We start from the raw sequence: 17,976 nt of genomic DNA on the forward strand, positions 1-17,976 counted from the left end.
TATATTATTCCTATATAATTACATTTCTCTTAGATTAAATCTTTCAAGAAGGTAAGAATGTTGTCATAATTATTATTAGTTTACTTTCTTAGTCTTAAGGAAACATAATATAAAACTAACATGTATTTGTATTGCTCAGTGTAAGTACAGAAATCCTATATAGTAACTTTCAAGTTTAGTAAAATATCACTATATAAAAGCTTACTCTTACATCAATAGTTAGGCTGTGAGTTAAATTATATCTATACTCTGTACATAGGGATGTCTATCATACTAAGTCTAAAATATAACTGTAATCTTTGGGGGAAAAAAAAAAAGATTTTCCCTAGACTAAACTGTTAAGATCATTAATCCTTATCTTAGATTTGCTAAATAGAAAAAACTAAGGAGAAAGTTATATTTTAGCAATTTTCCACTTAATGTAACATCCACATTGTTGATGTTGTCTATTTAAAGCTGGAACATCCAAATGTGCTTTTACTTTTTGTGTGGGGGGTTATTTCAGTGTGGTTTCATTTAACTGTGGTTATCTGTAGTTAATGGGGTATTTATTTTTAGAAAAAAAACAAACTGTTAGCAGGTGACTCTACAATGACTATCAATTAAAAAATCTTTTTTCTTACCATTCTGGATGAGTTGAACATGTCCTCCCAATAGCCAGAAGAGAGAATCAGTCACAATTTCAAAAGAGTGTAGTAATGCATCTTTTTCTTCACCCTTAACACACACAAAAAAAACCAATTGACTTTTCTGTAATTGTTTTAATTAATAAAAGAATAGACTTCTCTCTGAAGAGTCACAGGACCTGGTTTCTGCATCTATCTCAGCTATTTATGAGGTACATGATCTTGTAGCTTTTAGTTTCTTAATTTATAAAACTGTGGTAACAGGCTAGTAATACCTACTCTACTTAACAGAAATGGTTGCTATCCAGAGGTCAAATGGGACAATATACGTAGTATAAGAACTACAAGTTGATACACTAGGATTTTTCGATACCAGCTATACATAAGAATCATCTGTGGAGTTTTAAAAAATATCTCTGTGCACAGGCTTTAGTCCAAACATACTGAAATCTGAATCTCCAAAGTTAAAAGTCGGACCTCTGACTCTTTACAAGGTTAGGTGTGTGATTTGTTTATGTAGCCAGGGTTGAAAATCACTGCAATATGCAAATGTAGGTGTCAACATAAAAAGCATTATTATTAGTGCATTTCAGTTGCAGCTTCTACTCTATGACTCCATGAAGGCAGAGACCATGTTATTTAGCTCTCCACTATACACCCAGTGTCTAAAACAGTTCTGACACACAGTGAATGTTCAATCAATATTTATCCAATAAATAAATGACAATTTTTTCTGCTTCTTTCCTTCTGGAAAGTAGGGTGAGAAATTATTCTACATTAGAGTATGTGTCACAATGGGAAATAAGAAACAGATTACATTCACAATTCTGTCTTACTGGCCACATAATTTTAGTGGAAAGTTGTATAAAGGCCATTTATCTTATCCATGTCATGAATGTACTGTGGCCTAAAAGTAATGACAACAGCAAAAACATGGCTGCTATGGTTACTCTTCATAAAAATGAAAGTATTTTCTTCCTCAGGGTTAGATAGGTGCTTAAATAAATGTATACTGACAAATATACCAACAATCAAAAAAGAAAGAAGTGTCACATTAGATCAAGAATCCCTTTAGTCCAATAAACTGCCTTAGCCAGTTTCACTGAAATAAAGGGCACAGTAATCTTCATTGCTGCCAACCTCGAGGTATAGTGCTGGGCTCCTATACTTACTACTTTCCTTTAAAAACCCATTAGATAATGTCACCCACAAATTCATGGCCTCTGAGACTGGTTAACAAAATTTACCCTTAAGTCACTACAAAATTCTGGCAGTTATTTTCCTATTCTTACATATAAAATACATATATTGGGTTGGCCAAAAAGTTCGTTCGGGTTTTTCTGTAACATGTTATGAAAAACCCAAATGAACTTTCTGGCCAACCTAGAGAGAGAGAGAGAGAGAGAGAGTGTGTGAGAGAGAGAGAGAGAGAGAGAGAGAGAGTGTGTGCGCGCGCGCGCGCGCACGTGCGCGCACGTATATATACATATATGTGTATGCATATTTTAACGAGTTTGCAGTTTAGGCCATAATACCCTGTGTATGTCCCACCATGTGCTCTACTACCTACCTGCTAGCTAATTAAAAAATATATATATAATTGGGAAACAACTAGGTAGATAGAACTAATAGATAAATGGACATATATACACTACCAAACGTAAAACAGATAGCTAGTGGGAAGCAGCTGCATAGCACAGGGAGATCAGCTAGGTGGTTTGTGACCACCTAGAGCAGTGGGATAGGGAGGGTGGGAGGGAGGGAGACGCAAGAGGGAAGAGATATGGGAACATATGTATATGTGTAACTGATTCACTTTGTTATAAAGCAGAAACTAACACACCATTGTAAAGCAATTATACTCCAATAAAGATGTTAAAAATAATAATAATTCTGAAAAAAAATTCAGTTTTCTTTTTCTTTTTTTAACACTAGAAACAGAATTTTAATTAATTTTAAACCAAAGTCCAAATTGATCCATTTTAGTCTGTGCTGATAATTAACTTTTTCTGTGCTTCCCACTGCCATGATAACCCATCAACAAACAAGTGCAGGGACCTTCAAGATAGTGGAGGAGTAAGACGTGGAGATCACCTTCCTCCCCACAAATACATCAAAAATACCTCTACATGTGGAACAATGACTACAGAACACCTACTGAACGCTGGCAGAAGACCTCAGACCTCCCAAAAGGCAAGAAAATCCCCACGTACCTGGGTAGGGCAAAAGAAAAAAGAAAAAACAGAGACAAAAGAATAGGGACGGGACCTGCACCTCTGGGAGGGAGATGTGAAGGAGGAAAAGTTTCCACACACTAGGAAGCCCCTTCACTGTTGGGGACAGGGGGTGACCAGGGGGGAAGCTTCAGAGCCACGAAGGAGTGCAGCAACAGGGGTGCGGAGGGCAAAGCGGAGAGATTCCTGCACAGAGGATCGGTGCCAACCAGCACTTAGCAGCCTGAGAGGCTTGTCTGCTCACCTGCCAAGGTGGGTGGGGGCTGCGAGCTCAGGCTCAGGCTTTGGAGGTCAGATGCCAGGGAGAGGACTGGGGTTGGCTGCGTGAAGTCAGCCTGAAGGGGGCTAGTGCCCCATAGCTAGCCGGGAGGGAGTCTGGGAAAGAGTCTGAACCTGCCTAAGAGGCAAGAGACCATTGTTTCGGGGTGTGCAAGGAGAGGGGATTCCTGCTCCGTGTGCCCAGAGACAGCAGAGCACTGCCTAAGCGAGCTCCAGAGATGGGCATGAGCCACGACTGTTAGCTTGGACCCCAGAGATGGGCATGTACCGCTAACGCTGCCGCTGCTGTCACCAAGAATCCTACGTGCAAGGGCAGGTCACTACTCACACCCTCCCTGGGAGGCTTTGTAGCATGCCACTGCCAGGGTCCCATGATCCAGGGAAACTTCCCTGGGAGAACACACAGCACACCTGAGGCTGTTGCAATGTCACACTGGCCTCTCCCGCCACATGCTTGGCCCGCATTTCAATTATGACTACTGTACCCCTCCCTCTCCCTGGCCTGAGTGAGCAAGAAAGCCCTAATCAGCTGCTGCTTTAACCCCCTCCTGTCTGGGCGGGGAACAGATGCTTGAGAGGGGCTTACACACAGAGGTGGGGCCAAAACCAAAGCTGAACCCCAGGAGCTGTACAAACAAAGAAGAGAAAGGGAAATTTCTCTGTGCAGCCTCAGAAGCAGTGGAGTAAATCCCCACAATCAACATGATAAACCCTGCATGTTTGGAATACAGGAATAGACAATGAATGTTCCCAAAATTGAGGCAGTGGACTTCGGAGCAACTGTAGACATGGGGTTTGCTTTCTGCGTCTGATTTGTTTTTGGGTTTAGGTTTATCTTAGTTTTTAGTGCTTGTTATCATTGGTGGGTTTGGTTACTCTCTTCCTTTTTATTTTAAAAAAATTTTTTTCCTCTTTTCTCTTTTTGTGAGTGTGTGTATATATGTTACTTTCTGTGATTATTGTCAGTTTAGGTTTGCTTTTACCATTTGTCCAAGGGTTCTGTCTGTTCGTTTTTGTTGTTGTTTGTTTTTGTTTGTTTTCTTTTTATCAGTGTGTGTGTGTGTTTCTTTTTGTGATTTTGTCTGTACAGTTTTGCTTTTACCATTTGATTTGGGGTTCTATCTGTTCATTTTTTTCTGTTGTTTTTTTTCCTTCCTTTTCTTCTGAGCCATGCGGCTGGCAGGGTCTTGGTGCTCTGGCCAGGTGTTAGGCCTGAGCCTCCGAAGTGGGAGAGCCAAGTCCAGGACACTGGACCACCAGAGACCTCCAGGCTCCACATAACATCAATCAGTAAGAGCTCTCAGAGATCTCCATCTCAACACTAAGACCCAGCTCCATACAACAGCCAGCAAGCTCCAGTGCTGGATGCCCCATGCCAAACAACTAGCAAGACAGGAACACAACCCCACTCATTAGCAGAGAGGCTGTCTAAAGTCATAATAAGTTCACAGACACCCCAAAAAACACCATTAGACACGGCCCTGCCCACCAGAAGGACAAGATCCAGCCTCACCCAGCAGAACACAGGCACCAGTCCCCTCCACCAGGGAGCCTACACAGCCACTGAACCAACCTCACCCACTGGGGGCAGACACCAAAAATAATGGGAACTACGAACCTGCAGCCTGTGAAAAGGAGACCACAAACATCACAAGTTAAACAAAATGAAAAGACAGAGAAATATGCAGCAGATGAAGGAGCAAGGTAAAACCCCACCAGACCAAAGAAATGAAGAGGAAATAGGCAGTCTACCTGATAAAGAATTCAGAGTAATGATAGTAAAGATGATCCAAAATCTCAGAAATAGAATGGAGAAAACAGAAGAAACATTCAATAAGGACCTAGAAGAACTAAAGAGCAAACAAACAACGATGAACAACACAATAAATGAAATTAAAAATACTCTAGAAGGAATCAATAACAGAATAACTGAGGCAGAAGAACAGATAAGTGACCTGGAAGATAGAATAGTGGAAATAACTGCCGCAGAGCAGAATAAAGAAAAAAGAATGAAAAGAACTCAGGAGAGTCTCAGAGAACTCTGGGACAACATTAAACACATCAACATTTGAATTATAGGGGTCCCAGAAGAAGAAGAGAAAAAGAAAGGGTCTGAGAAAATATTTGAAGAGATTATAGTTGAAAACTTCCATAACATGGGAAAGGAAATAGTCAATCAAGTCCAGGAAGCACAGAGTCCCATACAGGATAAATCAAAGGAAAAACATGCCAAGACACATATTAATCAAACTGTCAAAAATTAAATACAAAGAAAAAACATTAAAAGCAGCAAGGGAAAAGCAACAAAAAACATACAAGGGAATCCCCATAAGGTTAACAGCTGATCTTTCAGCAGAAACTCTGCAAGCCAGAAGGGAAAGACAAGACATGTTTAAAGTGATGATAAGGAAAAACCTACAACCAAGATTACTCTACCTAGCAAGGATCTCATTCAGATTTGATGAAGAAATTAAAAACTTTGCAGACAAGCAAAAGTTAAGAGAATTCAGCACCACCAAACCAGCTTTACAACAAATGCTAAAGGAATTTCTCTAGGCAGGAAACACAAGAGAAGGAAAAGACTTACAAAAAACACATGCAAAACAATTAAGAAAATGGTAATAGGAACATACACGTCGATAATTACCTTAAAAGTAAATGGATTAAATGCTCCAACCAAAAGACACAGACTGGCTCAATGGATACAAAAACAAAACCCGTATATATTCTGCCTACAAGAGACTCACTTCAGACCTAGGGACACATATAGACTGAAAGTTAGGGGATGGAAAAAGATGTTCCATGCAAATGGAAATCAAAAGAAAGCTGGAATAGCAATACTCATATCAGACAAAATAGACTTTAAAATAAAGACTATTACAAGAGACAAAGAAGGACACTACATAATGATCAAGGAATCAATCCAAGAAAAAGATATAACAATCGTAAATATTTATGCACCCAACATAGGAGCACCTCAACACATAAGGCAAATGCTAACAGCCATAAAAGGGGAAATCAACAGTAAAACAATAATAGTAGCGGACTTTAACACCCCACTTTCACCAATGGACAGATCATCCAAAATGAAATAAATAAGGAAACACAAACTTTAAATGACATATTAGACCAGATAGACTTAATTGATATTTATAGGACATTCCATCCAGAAACAACAGAATACACTTTCTTATCAAGTGCACATGGAACATTCTCCAGGACAGATCATACCTCGGGTCGCAAATCAAAACTCAGTAAATTTAAGAAAATTGAAATCATATCAAGTATCTTTTCCGACCACAATGCTATGAGACTAGATATCAATTACAGTAAAAAAAAAAAAATTGTAAAAAATACAAACACATGGAGGCTAAACAATATGCTACTAAATAACCAAGAGATCACTGAAGAAATCAAAGAGGAAATCAAAAAAATACCTAGAAACAAATGACAATGAAAACATGATGACCCAAAACCTATGGGATGCAGCAAAAGCAGTTCTAAGAGGGAAGTTTATAGCAATACAATCATACCTCAAGAAACAAGAAAAATCTCAAACAACTTACCTTTCTGCATCTCAATAGATGCAGAAAAAGCTTTCGAAAAATTCAACACCAATTTATGATAAAAACTCTCCAGAAAGTGGGCATAGAGGGAACCTACCTCAACGTAATAAAGGCCATATATGACAAACCCACAGCCAACATCATTCTCAATAGTGAAAAACTGAAACCATTTCCTCTAAGATCAGGAAAAAGACAAGGTTGCCCACTCTCACTACTATTATTCAACATAGTTTCAGAAGTTTTAGCCACAGCAATCAAAGAAAAAGAAATAAAGGAATCCAAATCGGAAAAGAAGAAGTAAAGCTGTCACTGTTTGCAGATGACATGATACTACACATAGAGAATCCTAAAGATGCTACCAGAAAACTACTAGAGCTAATCAATGAATTTGGTAAAGTAGCAGGATACAAAATTAATGCACAGAAATCTCTTGCATTCCTATACACTAATGATGAAAAATCTGAAAGAGAAATTATGGAAACACCCCCATTTACAACTGCAACAAAAAGAATAAAATACCTAGGAATAAACCTACCTAAGGAGACAAAAGAACTGTATGCAGAAAACTATAAGACATTGATGAAAGCAATCAAAGATAACACAATCAGATGGAGAGATAGACCATGTTCTTGGATTGGAAGAATCAATATTGTGAAAATGACTATACTACCAAAGCAATCTACAGACTCAACGCAGTCCCTATCAAACTACCAATGTTGTTTTTCACAGAACTAGAACAAAAAATTTTACAATTTGTGTGGAAACACAAAAGACCCTGAATAGCCAAAGCAATCTTGAGAAAGGAAAAAAGAGCTAGAGGAATCAGGTTCCCTGACTTCAGACTATAGCACAAAGCTACAGTAATCAAGACAGTATGGTATTGGCACAAAAACAGAAATATAGATCAATGGAACAGGAATAGAAAGCCCAGAGATAAGCCCACACATATATGGCCAACTTATCTTTGAAAAAGGAGGCAAGAATATACAATGGAGAAAAGACAGCCTCTTCAATAAGTGGTGCTGGGAAAACTGGACAGCTACATGTAAAAGAATGAAATTAGAACACTTCCTAACACCATACACAGAAATAAACTCTAAATGGATTAAAAACTTCAATGTAAGGCCAGACACTATAAAACTCTTTGAGGAAAACATAGGCAGAACACTTTATGACATAAACCACAGCAAGATTCTTTTTGACCCACCTCCTAGAGAAATGTGAATAAAAAACAAAAATAAACAAATGGGACCTAATGAAACTTAAAAGCTTTTGCACAGCAAAGGAATCCATAAACAAGTCAAAAGACAACCCTCAGAATGGGAGAAAATATTTGCAAATGAAGCAACTGATAAAGGATTAACCTCCAAAATTTATAAGCAGCTCATGCAGCTCAATATCAAAAAAGGAAACAACCCAATCCAAAAATGAGTAGAAGACCTAAATAGACATTTAGGTATAGAAGAAGATATACAGATTGCCAACAAACACATGAAAGGATGCTCAACATCACTAATCATTAGAGAAATGCAAATTAAAACCACAATGAGGTATCACCTCACATCGGTCAGAATGGCCATCATCAAAAAATCTACAAACAGTAAATGCTGGATTGGGTGTGGAGAAGAGGGAGCCCTCTTGCTTGTTGGTGGGACTGTAAACTTGATACAGCCACTATGGAGAACAGTATGGAGGTTCCTTAAAAAACTAAAAATAGAATAACCATATGATCCAGCAATCCCACTACTGGGCATATACCCTGAGAAAACCATAATTCTAAAAGAGACGTGTATCACAATGTTCATTGCAGCACTATTTACAATACCCAGGACGTGGAAGCAACCTAAGTGTCATCGACAGATGAATGGATAAAGAAGATGTGGCACATATATACAATGGAATGTTACTCAGCCATAAAAAGAAATGAAACTGAGTTATTTGTACTGAAGTGGATGGACCTAGAGTCTGTCATACAGAGTGAAGTCAGAAAGAGAAAAATAAATACCGTATGCTAACACATATATGGAATGTAAAAAAAATGGTTTTGATGAACCTAGGGATACGACAGGAGTAAAGGCACAGATGTAGAGAATGGACTTGAGGACACAGGGAGGGGGAAGGGTAAGCTGGGACGAAGTGAGAGAGTAGCACTTTGGTAATTTACATTACCAAATGTAAAATAGATAGCTAGTGGGAAGCAGCTGCATGGCACAGGGAGATCAGCTTGGTACTTTGTGACCACCTAGAGAGGTGGGATAGGGAGGGTGGGAGGGAGATGCAAGAGGGAGGGGATATGGGGATATATGTATACATATAGCTGATTCAGTTTTTTATACAGCAGAAACTAACACAGCATTGTAAAGCAATTATACTCCAATAAAGATGTTAAAAAACTAGTGTGACAGGAAGAACTGGATGGGCTCAGTGGCAGAGGCTGGGCTTTCAGACCAAGGAGAGCTGGTCCTCCTGCCCTACCAGCCTGTCTATCATACCAGTACCTGCTCCACTGGAACCTGAGTCATGGACTCAGACAGCAACTTCCTGCCTGGATTCTGGACACTTCTGTGTCCTCCTGGCCCTGTGCACTGAATCCTGTCTCTCGTCATTTTCTTTTTATTCACCATTTTAATTTGTTCTGTGGTCAAGTGGGCCCTCTTTTTTTTGTAGCTGATTTACTCCCTTTGATGTATATACTAAACAGTTTTTTATCTCTATACAAATACCATGACTAAGAATAAGAAAGTATTATGAAAAGTATTGAAGGACTATATAAATGAAAATATAATTATTATTGCTTTTAAGTGGGGAATATTAAATAAAAGTGCTTTGAAGAAAACATAAAGCTTTCATAATGGTCTGAGCTATTCATGAGATGGAAATTCATTTTACAAAGGAGGAAGTTGAGGTGGAGTGAAATCAAGTGATTTGCCCAAGAACCCAGAGTTAGTTTGTGGCACAGCCAGAAAAGAAATCAAGTTCAACACAATTTCTATAGTTCATGTTGCTTTAACTGAACTGAATTATATCTAGCAAATATGCAAAGATTTATTTACTGCTAGCATCCCTCAAAATGTCAATGGAGATGGTAGAAGTGGCATCTGTGACCCATATACTCTACCATTAAGTTAAATTCTCTGCCAACAATACTCATACTCAAACCACTTTTTTGTCCATACTGTTGTATATCTTGCTCAATTTCACTCTTAAACTTTTTAAACTTATTTTTTTGAATTAAAAATATATCTGTCTTATGTTTTCTATAAGAAATACCTAGAGGTTTTATCTACTTTATTAGCCTGAGAGTTGTTTAAAGCCAAAACTATGTGTATTCCTTATATACCCAAAGCATCTCAAATCGAACTTAACATCCTATAGTGACTTACATTATTTCCCTTCATAATTCACAAAAGTTTTGAATCTGCTCTATCTCTGATGTGGCAGTAGGCCCAAATGTACATATAGCCAAGAACTCTTCCAAGGTGGAATTTCAGCCTTGTGGACTTATCACTCCTTATATATTCTATATCCAAACTGATCTAATTGACATTTACAGAACATTACACACTACAACTGAGGAGTTCACATTCAGGTAACGGGGAGTCTTTGCTTTTGCATGGTACCATGTTAAATGAAATCTGTATATATCAAAAGCTTTACATGTCCCTGATATCCATGAATTTCAGTTAAGACAGCACTGTGCAAAGCAAGGATAGCTTGTAATGGACCATTCACCACTATAAAACATATGGAGTGCCACAAAACAAGTCTGAAAATACTTCAAAGGACTGAAATGACAGAGTATGTTATCTGACATGACAGAATTAAATTAGAAACTGATAACAATAAAACAGCAAGAAAACCCTCAAATATTTCGAAACTAAGCAACAAACTTCTAAATGATCCATAGGTTAAAAAAAAAAAAAAAAAAGTACATATAGCATCCAGCATAATTCACCCAAGAAATACTTGTTGGATTGAAATGAACCCAAATGTTGAGGTTGAAACATTTTGACTAGAGAGGATCTGAAGGAGCATATATTCTTCTTCACCATTGGAGCTACTGAGAAAAGCCTTGGGCCTAAAGAACAATACTTTCTTCCACTACTTCCACTACTGATTTAAGTAGAAAGTATGTTTTAGGAAAATGTTATGGAAATAAATGTCTATGGGTGATGCTCAAAACTGAGTAGTAAAACAGATCCTTCAAAAAGCATATTGTCATACAATATGCTTCAGTCAGCACTTTAAAAATTTCAAATGTAGAGATTTTCTTTTTTTTGGTCGTAGCTTTCAAAATGTTTGAATCCATTACTCTAATTGTACTTTCAGCCAAATATTGCACACCTGAAAAAACAATGTGGAACATCGTCTCAAGAATTAACTTGTTTTGGCTACAAAACAAAAAACCCTAAATAAATACATATACCTTAGCTGCGTTGATGAAACATGTTTGCAATTGCCTCCCCAAAACCAGAAAATTTTCTACAGCAGATGGAAGCAATTCATTGTAAAATTCCTCTGCATCTTCTCCTGGTTCCAAACCCACACAGCAATGGCTGAAATAAGAGCACAAGTTTGTGATTCAGTTTGTGCTAATTATAAATTTTAGATGAATGCTAAAGCTTCTATAGACACCATGCCTTGATGAGAATTTTTAGTATCTTTCTTTTGTTGCCAAGCCAATAAAGAACTTTTACAGGAAAATTAGTGTAACGACTTTCTTAACAAGTAACAAGTAAACAGTGGTGTGGATTTTGCCTGTACTTAGAGCTAGGCCTTACCTGTCCTAAAAACTTACTTGTCAATCCTTCAGGAAACAAAATACACTTGGCTCACAATAAAGAGAAAGAGGCAAGTTTTCAGTGAAGGGGCTACACACACTCTAAAAGCAATAGAATACCATTCAAGAGTAACATATGTGTTAACTGATACATTTTACACATCAGATAGCTGAAAAATAGCTAGGGTAGCATTAGTCTACAAGGGACAGATAATCAATTTTTTCCAACAGATCTACTTTCCTAAAATCTGAAAAATATCTGACTGCACATTCCCTACATCAGAAGAGGAGACAGCAAAAAGTCTAGTAGGAACAGTTTACAATATACATTGAAAGAGAGAAGGTTATTTAGAGAAATGGGTCCTCTTGAAACCACACATAAAGTCACCCCCTGGATACGAAACGAGTATATTCAAAAGCCTCAACGGTAAGAATTATTTGTACAGACTAATACCAAAAAAAGTCCCCAATCCAAGAATGGTCTCTATGTGTGTACTCTAATAAGTAAGTATCGATGTTAGAGGCTTGTGCAGACACTGATAAGCAACAGTGACTACATACTGAGTACACTAAAAACTGACTAATGCTCAGTGTCTTTTTTTTTTTTTGCGTATCAGTTCCTAAGGTCAATAGACTTACACTCACATGTACCAGTTTCTCTTTTCCCTTTGGTTTCTAAAGTTAATTAAGAGTACTATTTTCATTGAAAATGTTAATAAATGAAATACATTTTTTGTACGTTCACAAACATGGGGATTTCTTAAGACTTGGAGTCCACTTCTGAGAGCCTAGCTCCATCAATATTTCCATGAGCTAACATATCTAACAACACAAAGACATAAGGCTTTATTTACTTAAGGAAATAATTAATCTTGAAAATTAAGGTATTAAAAAATATTACATGTGTTAACTGTTTTTCCTAACTGTATACCTTGAATCTGGCCTTTATCTATCTATGTTTAATTATAAGCAGTTTCAAAAGCTAAGATCCAACTAGTACTGCACATTTTCAGTTACTTAATTAGGAAGTGGCTTAGACACTGAGAACACCTGATTTATTTTATTGCCTCCTATATGAAAAAAGATTTTGATCTTTTTCTCAAAATTTCTAGCATGGCTGATCTAGCATCTACTGATCAGTAAATGCTGCTTCTAAATTTATTGACATGATTTGGGTTACTTAATGAAATATACAGTTGAGACAGCTATACCAATACACTGTGAAATTAAGTTTCTGTATCTCTTCTTCTGCAGCCCTTTGCTTATGCCTTTCATTTCAGCACCTATTTCATTCTGCCTTGTATGATAAATCCACATGACTGTCATCCCATGTCTACTGTAAGTTTTTCCAGTATAAAGCCAGTGCCTTAATCTATTTATTTCTTCAATATTCTTTAGTCTTTAGTCTATTAGGCCCTTGGGATTCAGTGGTGAGCACAAGATCACCATCTTCGTAGAGCTTATGGAGTGAAATTGACAGTGAAATATTCACAAATACAGTTAGGAATAATAATATATAGTATGAAGGAAAAGTACATCCATAACATACCATGGGATGCCAATGCTTGTTAGCCAGATGAAGCAAAGAAAGCAAATGTTGAAATTAAGAATCTACTCAGGCTTCCCTGGTGGCGCAGTGGTTGAGAGTTCGCCTGCCGAAGCAGGCGACACAGGTTCGTGCCCCGGTCCGGGAAGAACCCACATGCCACGGGGCGGCTGGGCCCGTGAGCCATGGCCGCTAAGCCTGCGTGTCCGGAGCCTGTGCTCCGCAATGGGAGAGGCCACAACAGGGAGAGGCTCGCGTACCGCAAAAAAAAAAAAAAAAAAAAAAGAATCTACTACTATATCCCTTAACAACAAGCTGATTTATTGTTCATTTTACCTTAATATCTGTGTAAGCTGGGAAATTGTAGTCCAACCACCCTGGATTCGAGAACAATCTTGACTGAGGACCAAGAGGCAATACTGAATGAGATCATAACAATATATATCTTGTTTGACTTTCTTCAACTCTGAGCTTCCAAAAGGTGTGTTGTTTATTATTTCTAAGGCAAAAGGAAATAAGATATACTTATTTTTGCTCAATAAATCCAAGAGTTATCCGTATTTTTATAGGTTGAATAATGACTAAAAATACATTAAAAAGGAAAAAGAAATCACTGCTTTATCACAGTGTTAAGATTTCACTGAACAAATTAAAAACAAATGCTAAAATTGTACCCATGATGGAATTTGTTTTGTTAAAGTGTCAGCCGATCACAAAAAGATTTTCTTACCTTTTAACTTCAACAGTATAACAGGGACATTCTGCTCAGGACTTATTGCAACTTCAGCAGCTAGAGATAAGATCCTTGGGTCTCTACCCATTGGCTTCATTTCTCATACCACCTATATTTGACAAAATCAGAAAAATAAAGGTCAACAGCCTAAAACATTCACCCCCTAAATAATGTTTGAAATATAAATGACAGCAGCTTTGCTTGGTTCAAGAAGTGAAGGGTAGATTTTTCTCATTTCTTCCTTATAGGGAGAAATTGGTTTTTCCAACTAGTGTACCTCTAAAAGAGCTAAAGACCCTTATACCATACTGTAACAGCTACACTAGGTACTGTTTATTGTGCACTCTCTAAGAGTCAGAAACTGTGCTTGGTGCTTCACATTCACTCTCCCTAATCTGCACAACAATCCTAGGTTAGGAGTTAATTTTCTTTCATCATAAAAGAGAAACCGAGTGTGCAGAAATGAGCTAATACAGGCCTAAGACTGATATCTTTTTTAAAGGTCTTCTTACAAGGTTGGCCCTTGCCTGGTGTCTAGGAACTTGGATTTCAGGAGGGTTTCCACCAATTTCCTAGTATGACTGGCTCACTGGGCCTAAACTTTGTAAAAACAATGTGGTTTATGTTGAACACCTGCTTTCCTTCCTGAAGTCTGGAATTCTGATATGCGGTAGCAGAGGATGCCTACATGACCATCTCCAATAAAGACTCTTGTCACTGAGTCTCCAGTGAGCATCCCTGGTAAACAACACTTCAACGTGTTACTACAACTCACTGAAGGAGGAATTAAGCATGTCCTATGTGACTCCGCTGGGAGAGGACTCTTGGAAGTTTGCACCTGTTCTCCTCTGAATTTCACCTCATCTGCCTTCTCCCTTTGACGATTTTCCTTTGTATCCTTTTAGTGTAATAAATCATAGCTATGATTATGATTATATCCTGAGAACTATGAGCCCTCCTAGCAAATTACTAAACCTGGAGTTGGTCCTGGGGATTCCCAACACACAATTCAGAAATGTTATTATAAGATAACCAAAGCTTGTTTATAAATAGCATAGTGAATAAATCAATTATCTTAAAAAAATCCACATCCCAATTCAATTTGTTGCTAAAACTTTTCTTTAAAAAATTCAAAGAAAATTAAATTCTTTTAATTAAGGCATTCAAAGCTCAAAGATACCATTTTTAAAAAAGTATAATCTTAACTTATTTATAATAAACACTAACATATATTAAGTGCTTACTATGAATTAAGCACTGTGCTAAGTGCTTTCATATGCATTATCTCATTTAATCCTCACAACAGGACTATGAGGTAGAGCCTTTAATCACCTACATTTTACAGATTAAAAAAAAGTAAAGTTTGAAGAAGTTAAGAAACTTGTCACGGTTCCACCAGCATGTGGTGGAGTCAGTATTCAAATCCAGATCAGTATGAATCCAATTTCCATTACAATGTTCATTATATTCCTTCCCACATAAAAGAGTAAAGAAACACAAAACATATTCCCAAATAACCTACTTCTCACTTTTTAAGCTATTATTCTTCATAACTGGCACCACAGTTCACCCTTTATATTAAAGAGTTGGGGACTTCCCTGGTGGTCCAGTGGTAAAGAATCCACCTTCCAATGCAGGGCATGCAAGTTCGATCCCTGGTTGGGGAACTAAGATCCCACAAGCCGTGGGGCAACTAAGCCCACACACCACAACTACTGAGCCCACACGCCTCAACTAGAGAGCCCGTGTGCCGCAAACTACAGAGCCCACACGCTCTGCAGCCCACTCCACAACGAGAGAGAAAATGTGCAGGCCATGACTAGAGAGAAGCCTGCATGCCGGCACGAAGAGCTTCCGTGCCGCAACGAAAGATCCCACATGTTGCAACTAAGACTTGATGCAGCCAAAAATAAGGTAAATAAATAAATAAAATATTTAAAAAAAAAAGAGTTGGCCATAATACAGGATCCAAAAATCATTCCTTTTTAGGTAAAATACAGATCATTAAAAAACAAGTTTTCTGGAAACATTTTTAAAGAAAGCCCAGCACAACTCTTGGCACATAAACTTTCTAGGAGAGTGGATATAGTTATCTCATTCTTTCCAATGGCTGCATTATGCTATGTTTCCTTTGTAAGAGAGTATCAAAATATATTTAAACATCTCCTCTACTGGAAGTCATTCAGAGTGTATGCTAGTACAAGCAATGCTGCAATGAATATCAAAGTATATGTCTTAGGTACTCATGATAGTACTCTGTGGGATGAATTTTTCCCTTGCAGTCAGATGGCTGGGTGGCAGGACACATATTTTAAAATTTTTGATTAGATACCAAATTTTTCTCCAAAATGGGTGTTCCAATTTATACTTCCACCAACAATGTATGAGGGTGCTCGCTTTACTATGCCTTCAATAGTACCTAATGTTATATTTTATATTTTTGTCAATCCGCTAGGTGAAAAATGGTATCATCTTGTTTTTGTTTTTTTGTTTTTTATTTTGCGGTACGCGGGTCTCTCACTGTCGTGGCCTCTCCCGTTGCGGAGCACAGGCTCCGGACGAGCGGGCCCAGCCGCTCCGCGGCATGTGGGATCTTCCCGGACCGGGGCACAAGCCCGCGTCCCCTGCACCAGCAGGCGGACCCTCAACCACTGCGCCACCAGGGAAGCCCAATCATCTTGTTTTAATTTCTATTTCTTTATTAGGGAGGTTCAGCACGTTGCATGTTCACTGGCCATTTATTCTTTTATATATTTTCTCTTCACATCCCTCAACAATTTTTCTATTGGCTTATCTTATTCTTTTGTAGAAGCTTTAAGTTTTTCATACATGGATATACACCCTTTATCTTTTATATTGGCTATAAACACTTTATCCTCATCTGTCGTTTATTTATTAAAGCTTGATTATGGTTTTACCGTAGTTTTACAATTTTTATGTAGTCAAGTATAACAATCTTCCCTCTATGACTTTGCCTTTGGTGTCATGCTTAGAAAGGTCCTCCCTACCCTAAGAGCTAAAATATAATCTAATTTTTTCTACTGTTTTTATTATTTTGTTTTACTTATATCTTCAAAAACATACTTTATTTATATCTTCAATACAAATGTAAGTTATTTTTGTGAGTGGTTTAAGATAGGAAGCTATAACGTCAGATGAGGTTACAGATTGGTGTAAAAAGAACAAATGCACATAGCTATCATAAATTTCTGAGATAATTTATCATGAATGGATACAAGAGAAGCAATCTGAAATGTCACTTGGGTATATTTTTAGATTCTATTTAGTCCATTAGTCTATTTGTTTCTTCCTGGGCTAGTACAACATATTTCATTTAGATGTATGTTTAGAGAAAATTCACATTAGAAGGTAAGCTTCACAAGGGCAAAACTCATACCATCCTTGGTGGCTGCCTTCTTACCTCTTTGGTTCACTGTTATATTCCCAGAGGCTAAACTAGCACTTGGCACGTGGTAGGTACTTAGTATTTATATATGTTGAAACAATGAATAAATGCACAAACTTTGGGTATTCCAAAACCTCAACTTCTTGATGCTCTGCTTTTCTCCTGGTTATAAATGGAAACCTCAGACTTCCGGTTGAAAGCCTTTTTAAAGTAAAATAGATTCACAACACTGTTTTTCCCCTCTGGCTAATATAATAAAACATCACTAAAACATCATCACCACCACCAAACATGCGTAGGGCTCTATGATAGACCCAAGGTTCACAAAGAGTTTATATAGGACAGATTTCCTGCTCACATTCTGGTTAGGAAAGAAAAGTATACACACAGACCTATATACGCACATATGTAAAATAAAATAATTATGTAAAATACATTACATGCCAAATAGGTGACACAGATGATAAGAATAAAGACCACAGAGTCAGAGGACAGGGTTTCCATGAACAAGCTTTCTTACCTGTAAACAAAATAATAATTCCTACCTCCTAGAGTAATTCAAGGTTTAGAAAAGAAGGCAACCACCAAAGATGGCCCTAAAATGTTGCATGACAGTAAAGTCTCAGAAATAATAACCATTCAGAGAGCTTTTACTTTATCCCATGAATTGTTTTCAATGCTTTCTTGTCCTAATTTAATCCTCTCAACAACTGTAAGGTATAATAAGTACTATTATTTTTTCCTCCCATTTTAATGATCAGTATCCTTAACTTTGGTTTGCACAAAGTCATACTGTACAGAGTATG

At 37.6% G+C, this 17,976-nt stretch overlaps 1 protein-coding gene across 6 annotated transcripts in view; it reads right to left on the reverse strand.

Moving 5' to 3' along the window:
• IQCB1 (IQ motif containing B1) overlaps window positions 1–17,976 on the reverse strand; it is a 46,029-nt gene that overhangs the window by 27,023 nt on the left and 1,030 nt on the right. For all 6 annotated transcript variants that reach the window (XM_027106112.1, XM_027106102.1, XM_027106063.1 and 3 more), the window contains 4 exons: window positions 13,762–13,873; window positions 13,368–13,530; window positions 11,132–11,261; window positions 624–717 (listed from right to left, as the gene is read on the reverse strand). In XM_027106112.1, coding sequence (XP_026961913.1) covers window positions 624–717; window positions 11,132–11,261; window positions 13,368–13,530; window positions 13,762–13,861 — 487 coding nt within the window. In that variant the 5' untranslated portion in view covers window positions 13,862–13,873. The remainder of the gene's footprint in view (window positions 1–623; window positions 718–11,131; window positions 11,262–13,367; window positions 13,531–13,761; window positions 13,874–17,976) is intronic.

The sequence above is a fragment of the Aethalodelphis obliquidens genome, unplaced genomic scaffold (assembly GCF_003676395.1).
Source record: "Aethalodelphis obliquidens isolate GAN/ISIS:26980383/991018 unplaced genomic scaffold, ASM367639v1 scaffold1, whole genome shotgun sequence".
Taxonomy (NCBI): Eukaryota; Metazoa; Chordata; class Mammalia; order Artiodactyla; family Delphinidae; genus Aethalodelphis; species Aethalodelphis obliquidens.